Source organism: Pteropus alecto, unplaced genomic scaffold (genome assembly GCF_000325575.1).
Source record: "Pteropus alecto unplaced genomic scaffold, ASM32557v1 scaffold52, whole genome shotgun sequence".
In the NCBI taxonomy this organism is placed as follows: domain Eukaryota; kingdom Metazoa; phylum Chordata; class Mammalia; order Chiroptera; family Pteropodidae; genus Pteropus; species Pteropus alecto.
The window spans coordinates 272,161-293,983 of record NW_006433941.1 but is presented as its reverse complement, the minus strand read 5'-3'; the positions used below and the strand labels follow the sequence as shown (position 1 = coordinate 293,983).

Sequence of the window (21,823 nt, the reverse complement as noted above, 5' to 3'; positions counted from 1 at the left end):
CTGCTCCTCTGAATAGTGAGAAGAAATCTCAAAATCTGACACCAAAGTGCTGAAGTCAAAGATGCTAGTGACCCTCAGATGGCAATGAATTTGCGTGGGTCCCAGTTCCATACTGATACTGACACTTACCGTGGGCCAGGAGAAACATCAGCCTCCCCGCAGCATTCTAGGATTAACTTGTTCATGGGTGGGTTTTGGTTGGAGGGTGACCTGCCTCCCTGTGACTATGCATTTGTACATGCTGAGCCGTGAATGCTCATTTCTGCAGGTCCTACTAGTTATACAAATTCATATTGTTAAGAAAGAGTGAGCAGAGCAGTGCTAAGAAGACTAGCCTGACTGCAGCCTTCGCCAATAGAAAAAGGTAAGGAAGCTTAAGGTCCAATTAACCAAAGACCCTAATATGCTTGCATGGAACCTGCCACTGTATAATGAGTGGATGGAAAAAAGCAATTATCTGGATAAGTAAAGACTGCTACAGAACATGGCCAAGTCTGTGACTTTTGCTAAGAGAAATAAAGTATTTCAAAATGCAAAAGTAAGGTCAGTTAGAATACAGTCACGTGTCATTTAGCAATGGGGATACATTCTGAGAAATGCATCATTAAGCTATTTCCTCATTGTGAGAAAATCATAGAGTGTATTTGTACAAACCTAAATGGTATAACCCACTAGATACCTAGGCTATACGGTATAGCCTGCTGCTCCTAGGCTAGAAGCCTATACAACATATTATCGTCCACAATAACAAAAGTTAAATCAAACACTAGAGAAAATGATGCAATAAAGTGACACAGTAAACAAGGGATGTATGAGGCTGCTGCCAGCTTTATGTGCTATACTTTTATGAGACTGACAGCTCAGTAGATTTGTCTATACCAGCCTCACCTCAAACACGTGAGTAATGCATTGCACTACAATGTTATGATGGCTACGAGATCATTAGGTGATAGGAATTTTTAAGCTCCAACATAATCTCACTGGACCACTATTATATATGTAGTCCATCATTAACCGAAACATTGTTATGCCATGCATGACTGTGGTAGCTTGTTTATAAAGAGTTGAGACTAGTTTGTGCATACAATGGGAAATGCACACTCTATCTCCTGCTTCCAAGCCACCAAGAAGCACTCACTGTTGGCAATTCTGTATATCCTTCCAGAGATGGTATATGCATTTATGAGCACTATGTGTGTTTGGGAGCCTATTCACCTCTCATACACCTTTTAGAAAATATGTTGAATATCACATGCAAGTTTCTGCATCTTGCTCTTTTCCTGGGTCAGGTATCTTGGAGATGGCTACATATTGGTGTATTTAGATTTGTTTCAGATAGCATTCCAATTATAGATGTTTCATCATCTATTTAAGTTATTTTTGAAGAATAAATTCTATATAGACCCAGATTACTATCTCAGATTTGCTGTAGTGCACATTGCTATCTTAAACCTTCATTTAAATTTTTCCCTCATCTTCATCTGTCACAATTCCATGCTTCTTTCCAAAGTCCAACCTAAATAAACTTTTGCTCCTTAAATCCTGGTTTGTCTACTAAAGGTGATTGTTCTGTACTCCCAATCAATTTTAACATTTCCAACTGTCTTAGGGCATTAGTAAAAACTGGATTCAAATATCTGCAGTGTGTTCATGTCTTACCCTCCCTACTGGAATATAAATTCCTTGAGGGCAAGATTATATGACCCCCACCACTGAGCTTGGAACAAAGCAAACAGAATAAATATTGTTTGTTAAATGAGAAATGTGTGCTTCATGGGTGATGCAAGTTGAATTGTGCTCCCCCCAACAACAGATGGTATGATGGAGTCCTAACTACAGGAAACTTGAATGTGATCTTAGTTGGAAATAGCATTGTTGCAGATGTAATTCATTATGATGAGGTTGTACTGGAGTAGGTAGAGTACTGGAGTAGGTATATGACTGGTGTCCTTATAAGAAGAGACACAGAGACAGACACAGGGAGAATGATGTGCGATGACAGAGGCAGAGATTGAAAGGATGTATTTATAAGCCAAGGAACATCAAGAGTTGCTGGCAACAAGAAAAACTAAGAGAAAGTTCTGACACTATTCTCTGATACCATCCAGATGTCCTATCATTTGATTCTGTTCTGACACTAACCAAAGTTAGCACAGACCCCACAGGTTAAGGACAAAGTACTTCACTAGACTGCCCCTATCTCACTCAGATGTCAGCCACAAGTTTGGGCGTCCCATAAGCCACCCATAATTCTGCTCAGCTGGCTACAAATTCAGGGCTTCCCACAACTCCCTCAGGTATAATAACCCATTAGAACAACTCCAGAACTCACTGAAACTTCTACTTTTACGATTATAGTTTTATGTGTATGTATATGTATAAAGGTTACAACTCAGGAACAATGAAATGAAAGAGATGCATAGGGCAAAGTCTGCAGTGCAACTGGGAGAGATACCAGGCTTCCATGACCTCTCCTTATGGAATTCAAATGCCTTCCCAGCCTCCTCCAACTGGGAAGCTCTACTGAGCTTTGGTGTCCAGATTTTATATGGGGTTTCACTTTGTAGGCATGATGAATTAAGTCATTGGCCAAAGCGCTGAACTCCATCTCTAGCTCCCCTCCTCTCCCTGGATGTTGGGCTGGCCCAAAGTTCTAACCCTTTAACCATGTGATTGCACCTTCTGGTGACCAGCTCCCATCTTCAAGTTATCTACCGGCCTGCCATTAGTTGCTTCATTAGCATATGAAAGCACAACTATCACTCAAGAAAATCCAAAGATTGTTGAAGCTTTGTGCTGGAAACTGAAGACAAGAAGGAGATGTCCTTTATTATGCCATAGGAAGGCACAGATTCTCCCTAGAGCCTTCATAGACAGCGTGACCCTGCCTGCGCCTTGATTTCTGACTTCCGGCCTCTAGAACAGTGAGAAAATGATTTTCTGTTTTTTCAAGCCACTAAGTTTGCAGTAATCTGTTACAGAAGTAGTAGGAAATTAACACAGTGGGTGGAGGAAGGCTTTTCCTTATGCGTAACACTATCCCTGTAAGCTCAAATGGAAGCTACCAGTGTATTCCCTTTGTTTCCATACCATCTAGTACTTCCTAACACAACCTCAGACCCTTCTTCAGCCCTCCTCAATTCTCAGAGCTCTCCACATTTCAATGCTTCAATTTTGTCCACCTGCTGATAAGTTAACTCAGTAATCTCCTAGATCTCTCTCCCAAGCTGCAGACCCTATCTCAGCTGCATTTTTCACAGGCTCCTTCTCAAGCAAGAGAAGTTCACCATAGCGTGACTGTCCACCCTTTGCTCAAACCCAAACTTCATCAGTAGCTTTATTTCCTGTTCTCCCACATGTTCCACCAAGGTCACCTGATTCAAAATCTTAAATATCTCTGGAACCTCTCCATGTCTCACCTCCTCCTGACCACAAATCTGATCTAGATGACCATCATATCTCATAGATTATCTACCTAGTGTCTTAGTCAACAATATCATCTCCTAACTAGTCTCTTTGCACCAGGCTTGCTCCCCTCCATTTGGTTCTCCACTCTGCATCCAGAGTCATCATTCTAAAACTCAAATCTGACCTTACTACTACCATTTAAAAAACTAACAGCACCATCTTACACTTACTAAGGGTTTATTCTCCAAGAAACTATTTTAAACACTTTATGTGTATTCATTCATTTAAAATTCCATAGGGATGAAATTATTAATATCCCTATTTTGCAAATAAGACAATTGAGGCTTAGAAAATCTAAGTGACTTTGAAACTTATAACTGCTGGAAGCAAGGTATAAACTTATGGGATCTGATATCAGAACCCATGTTCATAATCCCAAAACTATGGGGGAGAGGTCACTAATTCACCATTGGTCCTTGGATAAAATCCAAACCTGCTGAATCATGTCTTATAAATAGGGTGACCATACAATTTGCTCAGGTTTTCACCTGCTGTCTCCAGCTCTCTGGCACTATTAGAAGTGTCCTTTTTCAACAATAAATTAGGTGGTCATCCTCTTTATGAGCCTCATACCTACTCCCAGTGATATTCCAAATATAGAGAACTTATTTTATTTCTTTGAAGGAGCCACATTCCACATCTTTTGGCATTCGCACACATCATTCCCAGTTTCCTTAGCCTGCTAACAATGCCTCACCCTTCATGTCTCAGCTTACATGGTTTCCTCCCAAATCCCATTTCAACCAAACTCACATGTTCTCATGGTACCATGAACAACCCACCTATTATCAAAGATACAGCCCTTCATTATAATGACTTGTTTAATTGCTTTCTTACTCACTCATATTTCTAGCAGAGGACTTGGCACATAGTAGGAATAGTGGACACCAGATTCCCTTTCAGGAATGGAACACTTATTCCACAGCTGTTAGGGATGCAGCCAGATGATCACCATCAGCTGTCTACTCTTTGGCACTGCTGTGCCTGAAGGTCATGCCATCTTCCAGGGGAAGTCCAATTCCAATGACTGACCAAGGAAGAGGTATAAAGGCTCTGTCTCTGATCCCCAATTCAAGACAACTCTGAAGAGACACCCAAGCCCCAGCACCCAACACGGAATTGGCTGAAGCCTTCATTGAGATGTCACAGCTTCACTTCTCCCTCTGCCAAGACCGGCTTCTCTTCACTCCCTTCCATGGGTGCTGATGCTAAAGGCACTCGCTAATCAGTAGTCTGCAAGTTGTTCTCATTATCTAATTCCCAGGGACCCAAACTGTGACAGTAGGTGACCAATGGATATGTATTTAATGAACAACATCTTCACTCAATAAGCTATCATGACTTACACATTCCTCTTAGCATATAAGACTATGATGGCCTAGGGTATGGCTTGCAAAATGGAGAATCATACTTTGGAATTACAGACAATTTACTAGGGACTAATTTTAAAGCAGTGTCATAGTTTGTGCTAGTAAAATCTTGGAGATCATGAAGGCATGATTATGAGCCTACAGTTAAATATTTAGTGTGGGAAACCTCAATTTAGAGGCAATTAAAAAATCAATTCTGACACCTGTTAGAGTAGCAATACAACCTCATCTCCACATCTTTGATAAGGACCTGCTCCTGCAAAGCACTGTGGACAACACGTTCAGAGGAGTCAGCCTTGATCCCTGCAAACACACACCGCTTCCAGTCTAGTGAAAAAATAGAACAGCAACTAGAAATCAAAGCAGGGTGAAAAAAGTGATATAAGAGAACAGAGTGCTGAGAATGCACGAAGGGAGAAGCAAAAGTGGGAGAGACAGGAAGGAGTGACATCTGAATTGAACTCTGAGAATAAATTTGAGTCCCTTCTATATTCCAGACACTGTGCTGGGGATCTACAGACTATGAATTACAGGGCTATGTATCCTATTATGTTTACAGTTATGCATACATTGCATACAGTTATGTAATGTATGCATAACTGTAAACATAATAGGATACACCAAGTTTAATACAGCAATATGAACCAGTGTTCTGGGACACAGAAAAACGGACCTGATAAATAGAAAGGAGAGGCAACTGCTTGATCGAAGGACAAAAAAATCCAAAGTAATATTTGAGCTTCATTGACTAATACTCCTGATGATGCATTCTATAAATTCTAGTTTGAGGACTGGGGGATCCATGAAAAATGGTCTCCACACTCAGAATGCTGGGTTCAGCCATGTTACAGTCAACATGGACACTGCTGACTATATACCCAGAATGCTTTCCTCCTTCTTCCTTCTGAACAGAATTTTTATTTTGTCTAGGAATCCATCCCTCCTCCATGAAGGACTCCTGACTTAGAAGAGGCTTTCCCCACTCCAACTCCTGAAAGGGCCTTGATGGCTCTAAGCCAGTCATCATAATCCTACCTCCCCGGCCAGTGACCAGGTCAAAGATGCAGCTTAATCAGCCCATCACATCCCTTCCCTCCAACATATTAATGGTCAATGGTAAACACATGAAATAAAGTAGCTTAAACTAGAGGAAAGGGTGCTGATCCCATGATTAGGATCATTTGGGCTGCTCCTCTTAGCCCATTTGAGCTGCGAAACCTTAAAGGCATTCACGTGGCTTTTAAAAAACGGAAATTTATTTCTCACAGTTCTGAGTCTGGGAAGTCCAAGATTAAGGTGCCAGCCAACATGGTGAGGGCCTGCTTTCTGGTTCACAACAGTGCCTTCTCAATGGTGCCCTCACACGGTGGAAAGGGCAAGGGCACTTTCTAGGGCCGGTTATATAAGGCACTAATCCCATACATGAGGACAATGCCCTCGTGACCTAATCACCTCCTAAAGGTCCCACATCCTAATATCATTACCTTGGGGATTAGAATTTCCACATCTGAATTTGGGGGGCGGAGATACAAACATTCAGACCATAACACTCCTGCTCTTGTCTCCTTTTTGGTTTACAAACATGGAAGCAAATTACCTCAGTTGCTGCTGGCAGCTGTATTTTGACCATGAAAAAAGCCAGTTGGAGAGAAAAGCCAACACATAGATGAAAGCAAAGCATAGAAAAATGGAGAGAAAGATCACAAGGCACCTGGACTCTCCCTACCTTTGAACAACCTGTAATCTGAAATAGTTTCTTTATTCTTGAAACCATTCTGAATTGACGTTATTTACTATAATTACGAGCAGTCTCAGTGATAAAAGTGATCAACGGCTTTCTTTACTGCAGTTAGAGCCTTAGATATAAAGATCAATTATAAATTTCTAAGATGAGTCTATAGTATACTGCATTTTCCACAATTCTGGATTTTCCCCCCGCCCCCCGTAAACTCGATAAAGAAGGAAAATAACATTCTTCTTTCCATGTATTCAAAAATATAGTCTTGCCTGTGTTGCAGAAAGTCAGAGAAGAGATTCGAGGCAAGAATACAAATAATGAGGGCACTGTAATGGTCAAGGGTAGAGAAACAGATGATAAGAATGAGAAATGAAAAAGAAGACATAGATCAAATACAATTCAGAGATAGATTCATCGTAATTGGATATGTAGGGTTGAGAAATGACTCCTCTCAATATCAGGAAACATATTCTGGAGATCACTGCTAAATTCACAGATCCCTGGTAAACTGATCAAGGTAGAATCTTTGACATCAAAGAGTTTGGGCAGCATCTGGGTATGTTGAATGGCCATCACCCCTTCCCCATTTTTTGGGCAAAAGCCTCTGATTTTCCTTTTGGGAACTGCCTCCCCCCGCTGCAGTCTCTGTGGACTTGCAATCCATAGAAATTCCTACTCTTCCATTGTCCCTAAAAGATCGTTGGGCCACAAGACCCAAACTAAACCAGACACTCTCCAGTGACGGAATTACCCAAGGGACCCAATGACACAAAATGACTGGCAAGCAACCCCTGTGAAGAGGCTGCCCTGTCGTGCTGCAGCAGGGCACTACCTAGTAATTCCTTTGATTTTTGTGAGCCAACTCCATCTTTCTCAAATCTTCTTTTTTTGCTTAGATTAGCCAGAGTCTACGTCTGCTGCTGCAACCAGAGAACCCTAACTGGTCACTGGAACCACAAGTCCTCAGTTCCAAGTCATGCAGACCAAGTTTCAAAATGTTATATGTCTTTAAAATTAGCAACCCTGAAAAGTTATTAGTATATCACTTCCTAATAGCAAACTATTTCATTCTATAAAATGAGACCTTACATCATGTCTTTTTGAGAGCATGAAGACGTTTCCCATGTTTGAAACTGAGGCTCAAGAGAACTTCAAACATTTTTTTCTAGACCTTGCAGGGCCCTAAACTTAAAATATCATTATAAGAAATTCCAGCTACATTTTACATGTGCCCCCTCTGGCAGGGTTTTTAGTTTGGCTGGCTTTGTTTGTTTTTGATTTTACAAAATACATGTTTATTTTAAAGCATTTTAAAAAATTTAAAAAGCAGAAGCAGCAAGAATTCAAATTATTCTGATTAATTACTCTCTTACCAAAAGATAAACATCACATGCTGAACCTTCCAATCTTTCTGGATTTCCTTCCAGTCTTTGCTGGGCATTTTTTAAAAATAGTGTACGATCTCAACTTTGTATGCACTTGCACTTCTGTATCCTATTTCCTTATCTTAAACATTTCTCTCAAGTTCTTAATTTTTCTGAATGTTATGAAAACACTAAGATCATTACAACTGTATAGATGTGCCAGAACTTACTTAATCATGCCACTAATATTAGATAGACACTTAAAAGTTGTCCATTTTCCCCTACTACTTTGAGTCATCAAAGTATTGTAATGCAGAGCATCAATGTCAGAGCCAGCAGATCTGGGAGCAAATCTCAACTACTTCCCTTACCAACTGTGCAACCAGCAGCAACAATTCTCTCACCTGATCTGAGACTTAAGCAGAAAATGGGGGAAAGATCTGGACCGACTCTTAAAGAGTTGCTGTGAGAATTAAACAGGCATGTCTGTACAGTACTGCACAAGTGTCTGTCACTGGACACACTTGACAATGGGCAGCTGTAACAATGAAGCAAGTGTACCTATTTGCAATCACCAAGGTGCACATAAGGAGACAGCTCAAAGCTCTGCCTGCCTTTCGTATTCTTTTTTTGTTTTTTTTAAGGTCTCTATTTGGTTAATAAGTTATGTAGAAGTCTATGGAGGCTTTTGCAGATATAGAAACTGCTACTTTTAAACATAGGGCATAGAGCTAAAAAAAACACTTTCAATGGGCACCCTCCTACCCATTCTGGTGAAACTACAATAAGGGAAAAGTAGAGAATTTGCTATTGACAGAAATTTTATTGTATGTTCTTTGTGGTTAAGGCTACATACAAGATATTTGATTACCTTAAAGAAATGTGACATTTTTATTTTTATACAAGTCAGGAACAGTTAATTAGCATTCTAAAACCACCTAAACTGAAGTAACTTGAGAGGCCCTAAGGCTGCAGAGATCCACGTTAGGGAGAGCATTTGCCTGTGCTGGACCTACTTAGGGCCCAGCTCAGATCTGGCCCTGCCCCTTTCTTGGTCTTCTACTTCTACATCCTCCATTCCCCATTTGTAAAATGGGCCTATAAGCAGCACCCAATTCATATAGATATTGCAATGAGTCAATAAAAATAACGCCTATAAAGTACATAGCCCAGTGCTTGGCTATAAGTGACACAGCTGTGGTTTTTGTGGTTCTCCTCCTTCCAGGTCCACGAAAGGCTGCCTTTCCCTGCCCCGTCTGAAGTGAGGTATGGTCAGATGATTTGCTTTAGCCAATGAAATGTAAGTAGAACTGACAGGTCACTTCAAATAAACCTTTGGAGCCAGTGTACAATTCATCACACACTCATTTACTGCCTGTACCATCACAGAGATACCTAAGGAGCAGGTTCAAGTGTGGGCCTGTGAAGGGCTATTCTCAGCCTCCATCAGCCAGCACTATAAGCCACCGAGATTTTAAGGATTTTTGTTACTGCAGAATAACCTAGACCATCCTAAGTAATATAATAACTACTAGTCACAATGGATTTTAAATGAGTGGGGCCATCAATATTACTGATATCTCAAGATGTTTCATGTTTGTGACTAAACATAGAAAAATTGAGTTTGATCTGAGAAAATAAGACATATGGGTATCAGTTCCAAGCTATAATTTTTAGGTACTTAGGAATATAAATAAGATCGAAGTGAATGTGCCACGTCAAAGAGACTTTCAGCACAGCAAGGGAAAGTGGTAATAACTGTAATTGATTTAGTACTTGTTATTTCCCAGGGGTTATGCTAAGAATATTATCTTATTTAACCCTGGCAATGATCCCATAAGGCAGATGTCATTCCAGTGTGGTGGAATAAGAATTTGTTTTCATTACGCCTCTCCCCGCTATAGGAAGGAATTGAAAAAAAAAGAAAAAAGAAAATATAAATATATAAATATATATACACACACCCATATATCAAAGACTAATTTTGACATGAGAGACAGTGTATGTCAGCAGGAGAAAAGTTTATTATCCTAAAGATACTTCCCTCTGAAGAATCTATGAGAAGCTATGGCCACCCTCCCATTATAGAGACAAAGAATGACCTTGTCATAGCTGCATAATGGAGAAGAGGGAAATGCAGTGAGCAGGAGTGCAAGAATGCTTTCCAAGACCGGCAGTAGGGAAGGGAGAGGTAATATTCCTGGTTTGGCAACTGGTAGAGGCTCCCCCTCCCCATCTCCAGTTATATCCAGGGAAGCTTTGTGACTATTCCTAGCCAATGAAATATGAATAGAGGTGACATTTGTAAAATTCCCGCCCCAGGCATTTAAGAGCCTATATGCCATCTCTACATCCTCTCTTCACCTTATCTGTGACTGAAAGCCATATATTGAGAATGGGAAGGGGACGGGAGTGGCAGGGTGGATACAGGTGAATCCATGGAGGAGTGCTGTCCTTGGGAGTCCCCTGGTTCACATTCCATTTCATAGGAGCTTAAAATAAACTTTTGCTTATGTTAAGCCACTGAGGTTCGAGTTCATGTGTTACCACTGCAGAGACTAACCTATCCTGACTAATACATCATGAAAGATTAAAGACTAGGAAAAGAATAAAACAAGCCCAAGGAAATCTGGAGGAATTAATTTTTTTTATTTAAAAATTTAAAAAGCAGAAGTTACTACAAATAGAAAAATACACTGATCAAGAGCTAATGAGAAAGAGCTCCCCTCGCCAGCCCGCCCTGCCTGCCCTTCCTCACCTGCCCGCTGAGCTTCTGTGCCTCTTTGGTCCTCCTCCTCCTTTGCCCTGCTATCCTGACTGTCTCTCCCTTCTCCCCCTCAGAGGATGTCCTCCCTCCAACTCAACCTCAATCTGCTCAAGGAGCCTCTGAGCTTCATCAGGTGGATTGTTTCTACCTTCTTTTTTGCCACCTGTGGAAGTTTTAAGGGCAAAACAGAAATTCTAGTGAGTTGTTATAAAGGTCCTAACAATAAAACAATTACAGCTACTTCTAGCTGTCCATTCAAGTTGAATCATGCATTGTTTCAGGCACTTACAGATGTAAATGTGTGTGATACAAGTTGGAAAAGTCATGTCCTTATCAAAGATTACTCTTCTTCTGTGCAATTCTGTTACTTACAATCTTTGTCTTCCTGTACTGCATTGCTGCTCTTCTGCTCTATGTTGGTTACACAAACCTGTACCCAGATAGTTGAAAACTTACCCTGGTTGGCTTCATTGTTACTCTTGTTGCCACTTTCTTGTGGTTGGTGAACATTTCAGCCTGGGCTAAAGCTCTTGCAGATACTGAAATAGCTACTGGTCACAATATTGTCCAGAAACTTGCATCTTGTAATCATCAGGGAGTGATGTGTTCTTTTGGCTCTGTGACTACTATGGGATCCCTAAATGTCTGTGATCTTTGACTCTCTAAATATGATACTTTGGGAGGAAATGAAAGATTTGTTGTACAAGGAGACCAGCCTACACAGTCCATCAAAAACTTCTGCTTCCCAGAGCCTAGGAAGAATTCCACCTTCTACCTGAATATAATTAAAAGGAGAAGTACAATGTATAAAATATACATCTAAACTATGACCTGTTGCCAACATCTTGAGAAGGATTATTTGTATCTAATAAAAGTAATGGCTTTTTCAGCAAATTAGTGGGCTTAAAATTTGGCTGCTTTTTAACATAAAGTTGGTGCCTTTCCTAGAAATTTAAGATGCCAATGTATTCTCACATGTAAATTTGAAAATTCAGGGGCCTATTATGAGATGAAACACATTTTTAAATGAATGATAATTTCTTCACTAAGTTGTTTGCTTTCCAAGTGTTTACACCTTAAGCCTTAACACATATCTTCACTCAGGAGTTGTATCATCACATCATAATAGGAAGAAAATCTCTATTTGAAATATACACAACTGTAAGTTTGTACCTGTCTGTTTAAGAAAGCTTTGATAACCTAAATTTTATTTAGAAAAAAACATATTTAGTTCAGAATTTACATCTGAACATTGTTTATATGTTATGAAAAATTTTTAATTGCAAAGACTAGGTATTAGGTATGTTTTATTTCTGTTTTTCTAAATGACCTAGAATACTTAATAAGTGTGCTAAAACTGGGGAATGGGGATTAAAAATTTCTAATAGACATATAGTTAATTTAGTAATTCTGTCTCATGAGATTTAAGCTTTCATTATGCTGACTTGGCTATATAAGTAGAAAGAACATGATTCAACTAGATATTTTGATATGTACAGGCGTTAGTCTTAGTGACATTTGTTTGCCGTCCTTTGTTGCTCATGCCACTTAAGTGCAAGCTGAGATCTAGTCTCCTTGCAAGAGAGTAAAATAATCCACCTTTTCTTTTTTTGCAGACCTTATTCATAGGGTTAAAAAAAATTAAGATTGCCTTTTCTTTTTGAAACATTTAACACTTAGATTCAATGACATTGCTATTTTGAGTTTAGCACTGATGTAAAAATAAATGAGATTTAGATTTTATGTTTCTTAATGTTTATTCTTATTTTGCAAATGAATGATTAAGGAATTATGTATTATAAACAAGGAGACTAAGTGAGCTATATTATGGGTGTACCGTCTTTGCACACACATTTAGAAATATTCTGAATATAGGGCTTATTCAGATTTTGCTTCCTAATGTTTTTGTTGTACAGGGCCAGACTTCCTGTTTTTACCACATGATTGTTTATGTGTGAAGCATCTCTTGCTATTGCTTTATTTTTGCTGATTTTGTTCATGACAAGTATTGTCAATATGAGAATGTATATCTTTTATGCAACCAACTTAATAAAGAAGTTAAAAGAAATAAAAGAAGCTAATAAGAAAAAAATTATTGGGGAAAAAAAAACCTAAAAGCTGATTCTACAAAATGTGGAGAAGAAAATCCTCTGGCAAAGCTAGTTATGGTACAAAGAGAGAGAGAAATGCCAATTAGGATGTAAAGAAAATACAACTACATACTAAAAATTAGATTCTATTAAATTTTAAAATCATAATAAAATGAATATTTTTTTATAAATTGCTACTTAAATGACTCAGGAAATTATAGAAAATATAGTCTAGGAACCATTAAGAAATTGGGAAAACTGTCAAAGCCACTTCCAAATAAAGTCCTGAAAAAGTAGTTTTCAACCTTCAAAGAACTAGTAATTCCTTATCTCACCATTGCATAAAAAATGTAGGAAATGGACAATTAATTTTACACTGTTATCAAAACTTGACAGGTATAGCAAAAGAAAAAAATTAGTTACTCTCATTGATAAATACTGAATACCAGAATCCTAAATAAAACACCAGTAAATTAAATCTAGCAGAATAAAAAAAAAAAAATACTCGTCAGACTGATTACAGGAAAACAAGGAGAGCTCAATATTAGAAAATCTATTGAGGTTCAAGAACCTAAAACATAAGTTCCTCATGCAGAGGAATTCTATCACTTATGTATCCTTAGCACAGAAAACACTGCCTGGAACATATTAAGTATTAAATAAATATTTATGGCATAAATTATTGAATTATTAATAAATGGAGAAAAACATGATTATCTTTAAAGATCATGATAATATAGTTAATCAAATGTAGCTTTAATGCCAAAAAAAACCTCAAAGTAAAATAATAAAATTATGCAATATGTAACGTGATTAAAAATCAAAATCTCTCAAACACATTATTATGTGTTTCCATGGAGGATAATAAGAGACATAGATGCTTGCATACTGCCACATATTTTAACATGGTTCTACAAGTCGTAGACAATGCAATTAGACAAAATAATTATAAATACTGAATAAGAAGCAAAATTATTATTTGCAGAAAATGTGATTGTCTACCTAGAAAATCCAATACACTCAACTCTTTAAAAAGTATTTAAAAGTAATGAGATAGTTTATGAAGGTAGTTGTTAAGAGTTATATAAAAGTCAGTAACTTTCTTATAGTCCAGCAACAAAGAATAAGAAAATATAATTTAACAAAAGATTCCAATCATTAAGGCTACCGTAATGACAGTGACAAATTACCTAAAAATAAAATTATGCAGGACCTAAATGGACAAAAACTAGTTTATAGGATCATAAACAGACTTTAGTAAACATATCCTATTGCCAGGTAAAAATAATTCTCATTATACTCAGTGTTGTAAAAGTGTCCATTTCCCCCATGTTAATATGTATTTTCAAAAATGCTGAAGAAGAATAAACAAATAAGAATAGACAAGAAAACTTAATCAGCTCTCTTTGACAAGGGAGCAATCTGTAGATTAGTTGTAGGTAAGGCGCAGCAAGATCCTTAGGCAAATCTGATGATTTCTAATGCCAAGAGAAAGAGTTGTCCTGGATGAAGCTGGGATGAGGGGCCCAGACTGACTCCATGCAACTCCTACCCAAAGCATGGGACACACCAATCCACTGCTGCTCACCTGAGCAGCTGAGCCCACCTCAAATTCCTGCCAGAACTGACAGACAGTTCAAGAGAACAAACCAGAATTCTAGAAATAGATACAAAGCAGATGAAATGTTTTAACAAGTAGCTGAAATTTAATATGTGATAATGACATTTCAATACAGCGGGTATGGATTACATTATTCAATTTGATAGTAGGGTAACTGTTTGACTTAAAAAAACTCTAAATGTGACAAATTATACCATACCAAAATTAATGACTGATAAAGATTTGATGGTAAAATGAAATTATATAAATGTTAATCAAAATGTATGAATATTTATGTAATCTTGGGCTGGGAACAATGTTCCTAAGAATAACATTTAAGTGCAAACCATAAATTGATAGATCACAAAATTTTATTAAAGGCATGAAACGAAAAAGGCAAAAAAACTACAGGAAGTCATACGTGGCAAGTGACAAAGCACATGTATGCTTATTAAAAGTTCCCTAAAAATCAAATAAGAAAACAGTTATAAACGTTACTTTAAAAAAGTGGGGCAAAGACATATGCAGGCAATTCAGAAGAGGCAACAAATGTCCAATAAACATTACAAATGCTCAATCACACTAGAAATTAAAAGAGAAAGGAGAAGTTTTTGTTTTCATTCATGCGATTAACGAAGTTGTAATATTAGTTGCTCATAGGGTTAGGGAGAAGAAATTCTACTGAGGATGGAAATACACTTTTTTTATATATATATAAAATATACGCTCACACAGTCTTAAAAACTCAAATACTCCTTAACCCAGCAATTCCACTTCTAAAACTTCATCCTAGATAAGCAAACCAGTGAGAAATATCTGCTACATGATTAGCAAAAGGTATTTGGTGACTATAATGGAATATTACATAGCCTTGAAAAATTATGCTATAGAGGTACAGTTATTGACAATGGGATGGATTCCAGATATAATATGAAGGAAAAAAGCATGCTGTGAAATAGCATACATGGCATGGTCTCTATTTCTTTTCAAATAACACTGATACCTATTAAAAACTTAGAAGACTATATCCAAAATATGAACCGTAGTCTCTAGGTAATGAGATTATTAGTGATTTTTTTTTCCTTTTTGTCCATCCATAAGTTTATAACTTTTCTACAATAAACAAATACCACTTATGTAACTAAAAAGAAAGTTAAAAAAAGTAAATTGAATTCTGTGGGAAAATAAACATTTATCCTAAAAATAAACTCTAAAGTTGGAAAACGAAAGCAAAAACATCTGCTTTCTGGACAGAAAGGATAGTTTTAAATTGCTAGACAGGCACGCACTTCCCAAAGGCAGTGGGTTTCCAGGTGCCAGCTTAGATTCTTTGCATCCAGCAGGAGAGCCTGAACTATCCTGCTCTCTCCTCTCAACTTTTCTGTCTGACCTACAATTAACTCCACACAGAGCTGAAGCATAACTGTATTATTTGCTGTTGTTATAGATATAGCATTTGAAATAACCTGTTCTTGATTATTAATAAAAGGGATGCTTACTAATCCCCTCTAAATAGTACAATTATAAATTAAATTACTGTTTTACTCACATAGCTACTGATTCACTTTTTCTAGAGGAAGAAAAAATGGCCTATCACCAATCATGAAAAAATACTAATCAATACTGATAAATTTCTTTGGTGGAGGCAAAGTGGGAGGGAAAGTCATTAATTGCTGTTGGAGAGAATGGCTCCCTCACAATGACTTGCAGGTCTGGGATAACAGAATTCTGCAGGAAATTCAGGCAGCCTCAGGCTCACTGCTGAGTACAGCCCAGCAGAAGGCTGAAAGCTGGCAGATCTGCACAGTAAGGAGCTTAGAAAATAGGAGCAAAAAATATTCTCTCCAGATTTGCTAGCCCATTCATCAATGGGTGAGTACATTCTGTTATCTCTCACATATATATACCACAGCAGGTGGCAAGACATAACTTCCATACAACTCTAATACAAAAAACAAAACAAAACAAAACAAAAAACTTCACGCTGAGACCTAATAAATGTTCATGGTGCTCCTTGGGGGATAAAACCAGGTCTGCCCGGTACTGCCCGGTACTGCCCGGTACTGCTGGGCTAACAGGAAGACATGGCAGGGTCTATGTCGGTGTGATAGGTTCAACGCACAGTCAGGGAGACAGGTGGGAATGAAGCAGTCTGATGACTAATGTAGACTTGGTTCTGACTTTTCCCTGATATACTACAGACTAGGTCTTGGCTCGTAAGAGGCCTGCTGATGGGCAGAGTAGGGCCTCAGAGAAACTTTAAGGAAAAGATCCTCAGTGACTTCAGTTGCTTTGACCTGAGCAAAAATGCCTGCAGTACCAGCACTCCTAGAGGCTGCTGCATCCTCAGCATCTATCTCGGTCCTACTGGCCAGCACCTGGACCCTGTAGTTGCATCCTGAAAGCTGCAAAGCAGCAATGATACCCAACCAAGCTATGCACTAGAAACCAAGCCCATTCGCATGCTGAGCAATCTAGAAATGAAAAATGACTCTGGACAAAATTTTGTCTTCTACCCTCCAATACATAGCCTCTAAAACCAAATAATCCAACCCAACCAGCCCTGCACCCCTTTCACACTTCTATAGCTCATTGCCTAACCTCAGACACTCTGAATAGTACTCATTTTTGTACAAGAGCACAGAGCCCATTTACAGCCATCACTGGGCAGTGGCTGTTGGAATCAGTTTCTAGGAAGCCCTTGCAACTTAGGCGATCAACATTTTTGGATTCAATGGGCAAGCAGAAGAAGAAAATGACAATGAACTTCACTAACCATTGGTCAAGCACTTGATGTAAGCCAGGTTCCCTTTAACCTCATAATAGCCCTCTGCGGTGAGGGCTGCTGTGACCTCCTTTGTGCAGACTGAAAAAAATATCTTCCTCACCAGATCAAGGTGCTGATTTCACTACCATTTTCTCTTTCACTTAGAAGGTCTCTAAATTCCAGCACAGGGCTTTAGTCCACCCAACACAAACCAAATGCCACTCGCTTCCAAGAAAACTACTCAATGCCTTTCAGAGTGCTTCTCACCCCAGCAATCAACAGATTCTCTGGAAGGTAAAAAAAAAAAAGTAATGGCATCATAAATCAGGCATGAACTAATTCCTATCTTAAATCTTGCTCTGTCCTTCCAAACCTAGTGGTACAGCTGTGCTTCACTCCTCTGAACCCCCAATCCCATCTTGAATGAAAGAGGCACTGTGTCAGGATCTTCTCTCATCTTTGAACTACTTCAAACCACTTCCCTATCTATGATACATGGATCTTTTGCTCACTCATTCATTCAGGTGCCCAAGAATTTCAGAGAACCTGCTATACGTCAGGCATTAGGGCAGTTACCCCTGACCACAAGGAGCTTAAAGTCTAGTGGAAAAGATAAATAATAAGGATAAAAATTACAATATAACCATAGTATGCCTTTAGAATACAGATTCTAAGAGAATTTTTGGAATTCTACAGAGTACATTCAAGCCCAGCAATTCCCCTGTTACAGTGATTGGAACCCATCCCGAGCAGTTTTATATGCAAACCTCCAGAACCTGCAACTTGTGGAAGGCGAGCTGGAAGAGGAGCTATGAGCACAAAAAACTCTGAAGCCCATCTCTCTGTCTTCCCTCAAAAAGAGGAAAGTCCTCACTTCAAAGACACACAAGGATAAGAATCCAAAGACATGCAAAAGCAAATCCATAAAGTGATCTACCAATTCCACACCTAAATTTCAAACTTCCAAACCTGTTGCTTCTACTGATTTAGAAAAGAAACATTAGGATCATGCCTCACTACATTCTCAATAAAAGTAAATGCTGCCATTTTTATTTATCCATGTGGACTCTACAGTAAATTATTTTAATCTTGTCAATAAACATGACTTGAGCACCAGCTGTCTATAAGGCATTGTGGTATATATACTGAGCATCCAACAGTGATCAATACATTCTATTGGGGATAAACAGACAAGAAAACAAGAAAAGGAAAAATAAGGGTATTTCAAAGAGTGGTGAGTAATATGACAAAAAATAACAGGACAATGGGCTAGAGAATGAATAGGGAAGGGATAGTCTCTCAAAGACCCTTGAGCTAAGAGCTGAGTGATAAGGATGAGGCATATGGGAAGAGCATAACCTCACCCAGACAAGGAAAATGGGGAAATAGCAAGAATAAAGCCGCAGATGGAAATGAGCTTGGTGTGCTTGGGGCAGGGAAGGCCACTGTGGCTGGAGAACAGTGAACGAATGAGAAGCAGGTGGAACAGAATGAGTATGGAAAGACAAAGAGGGATCAAGTCAGGTATGGTCTTGTAGGACATTGGAAAGATTTGGGACACTACGTGTAAATGAGATGCCACTGGAAGCTTTTAAACAGCAAAGTAACATGAACTGATTTTTGCTTTAGAAGGGTCACTCTGAATGTCATTAAAATGCATGTATTGAGTGATACACAATAGTGAACTAATGTGTATCAGTCATATACATGGCCCATGACACAACAGATGTCATCTAATTAAGAGACAGAATTCATCAACAAGCCAGCATTCATCAGAGTTCCAAAGCAAGTACAAAGTACCTGTTGGTGACCAGCTGTTTGAATGTCCAAGAATGTGCTTTCAAAAAGACCACCTTCTGAAACCCAATTTCCCCTCTCCCTTTGTCATTCCCTTCACAGATAAGGGTGAAAAATAAGATTTTATGCCCAAGAGTCACAAATCTTACCACCTCTAAACGAGTCATGAAAAAGGACAAAGAGTTGTGTTTCAGGGGGACAGGGAGGAAGCATAAACACATTCTAACATTTAGATTCAAGCACTGAACTGAAACCCCAAGACCAAGAGGGACTGGCAATCCAAGTCTACAGTCAGGGGCCTACTGATCACTTGGTTGGTCTGATTTGATGACTGATGCCAGCCTGCAGGGTGATGCGTAAGTCAAGACGTTAATACAGGTTAGCTTGACTGTCACCTGCTAAACAACCAATACAGAAAAACAATATTTCAGCATCCAATATATCAAAAGACAGCCCACGTGAGGCTATATCTGTGGCAAGACCATGCCAGAAACCTGGGCTAATCTGACTCTGCTATTCATAAATTCTCCCTCATGTTACAGCACATGTGTTCGGGAAAGGAAAATGAATCCAAGTCAATTTTAGACATCGTTATTTGGAAGCCATCTGGAGTCCCTGGAAGCATAAGACCACAGCGTGCCCTGCCCTCAAATGCCCACTGTAATTAGGGCAGTATGCTTACATGGTAGTTCAGTGTCCCCTATTTCCCTATGGATGTCCCCACCCCCACTAAACCAGATGCCTGTTCAGGCTCCACTTCCCCCCCAAGAAAGGTATTTAGTTTCTTAGTAAAGCTAGTGGAGAGCTCTCGAGGTGTTGAGCTTGCACTTGAATTGCACCCAAGACTAGGTTCTCTGCTTTCCACTGGCTTTAGAACTGCACACCTGAATTCCTTCGCCACAGCAGCAATGGAAATCCTTCCTCAGGGGCAGAAATTCCATGAAAAATCCCCTCTACCGAACAATCCTGTGTTCAGAGCATGTCTAGCTTTGGAAGAGACCCACCAGAATCCTTATGTAACATTAATAGATGTTGGCAAGCCGCAAAGCCGCTCCTGGAGACACTAGCCCAGATGTAGCCCATTTTCACCGTGATGACAGTGGGCTGGGTCTTGCAGCTTCCTAGGGCCTAGCTCATTCTGACTGTGGGGGCTGTGTCCTCCCCTACCTGGCTGTGATCCTCTGCTTATCTCATCTGCCTGAGGAATTGGGCCTTTCTGCAGCCTCTCTCCCTCCACTGAAAACAATCTTAGGACCAAGCCGACAGCAGCCACAGCAGCGCCATTCCACCAACACCTTCCCTGCCCCCATGCCCCCCACCCCTTCAGATCCTCTCCCCACCACATAACGCCTTAACAAACCCAGCCAGGAAAGAGATCCAGAACCTCGTACAGGCACAGTCCCAGAACAAACACAGCAGGAGGGAGATTCAGCTCTGCCAAGCCGACCAGGCCCAACACTTGCCCTGGACCCCTGAGAAGCCCTGAACTCGGCACAGAGGAGGACTCTTCTGAGAGCGACTGCGGTTCGGTTGCCTCCAGCACATTCAGAGCAAACACCTGTTTCCAGGAAGCTATGCTGGCAAAGGGAAAAGGGAGCCCCAGGGAAAGGCGGAGAGGACGAGGTGAAGGGGCAGCTGGGGACGCAGGTAAAGGATGCGTCACACTTTGCGCTTGACAACCAGAGCCCGGTAACAGCAGACAGAGCATGAGAAGGGCTCCAGTATCTAAGAAGTTCATAGAGGAGGGGTCGCGTCTGCGAGCGACGCCCCGAGGGGGCCAGCCAGCGCAGGGAGAGCAACGGCGGGGAGGGAAGGAAGGAGGACAGGAGGCCGGGCGGGATCCATCACCTGCACGCCCCGGCGAATGCAGCCTAGCAGGCGCGCACCGGCCCGCGGCTGCCAGCGGGTGACCTACCTGCCCACCGTCTGGTTGGCCAGCTGGCGCATGCGATTGAACTGCTTCTTCATCTTGGCCCCGCTACCGCGCTAGCCCGGGAGTTGGGGAAGGACGGAGCAGCCCGGAGCTCGCCGCAGGGTTACATGGCTCTCGTGCGGAGCCTCCCCGGGCGACGGCGGCGGTACTGCGGTGCCTCCAGGAGCCTTCTGGCCCGCGCGCGGTTCCCTCTCGAGGGCACCACCGCCTATTCCTCCTCCTGCCGCGGCGCCTGCTGCCGCATCCTCCTCATGCGCTCCGCGGCGACTTCATAATAATGCCCAGGGTCGCCTTCGGCGCCGGCCAGGTCCGCCCCGGCTGTCCGCCCCCAGCCCCAGTCCCGCGCGGAGACCCGGGAGTCTCCGCAGGCTGGCTGGCCCGCTGGCCGGGTGGTCCCCGCTGCGCCTGTGCGCAGGGAGCCGTGCATTCTGGGACTTGTAGTTTCGAGCCCCGGCGCCCACCTTTCCTCCGTCCAAACTTTGCAAGCACAATGGAGTGCAGTGGTGGGAGAAAGCAGCGTCGCCAAGGCCTTTGAACTTTAACATCCTAGAAAGGGAAATGTTATCTGCTTTAAAAATAACAAAATGGAACCAAGAATACAACAGCAAATAAAATGAGCATTTATCTGTCTTTCGTTGTATTACAAGTGAACAGGAGGCATTGCTGTTTTGGATTCACAAGAGGAAGATTTATACTAGAAGGTACTCATGAAATTGCATAAGGTCACCTGATTTATGTTGAGGTGCAGGGTTAAGCGTGGGGTACAGGGGTTGACGGGCAGATTTTAAACCAAGTATAGCATGCATCCCCGAAGTTTGAGTCTTAATTTTCACCAAACCCAATAGGTAACCAGAAGTCAATACAGAAGGATATAATGATAGCAGCATCGCATATACGGGCCTAATTTGACTAGGACAAATTTCTTGAAT

At 40.5% G+C, this 21,823-nt stretch overlaps 1 protein-coding gene and 1 pseudogene across 6 annotated transcripts in view; one reads left to right on the top strand and one right to left on the bottom strand.

Annotated features, from left to right (window-relative positions):
* Positions 1-21,287, bottom strand: part of ARHGAP44 (Rho GTPase activating protein 44) — a 176,390-nt gene extending 155,103 nt beyond the window's left edge. For all 6 annotated transcript variants that reach the window (XM_025044357.1, XM_025044355.1, XM_015586683.2 and 3 more), the window contains exon 1: positions 20,877-21,287. Coding sequence is in view for 4 of the 6 variants with exons in the window: in XM_025044355.1 (XP_024900123.1) it covers positions 20,877-20,929 (53 nt within the window). In the remaining 2 variants the exon portion in view is untranslated. The remainder of the gene's footprint in view (positions 1-20,876) is intronic.
* On the top strand, positions 10,785-11,486 carry LOC102888314 (annotated as a pseudogene).
* Positions 21,288-21,823: the final 536 nt, after the last annotated feature.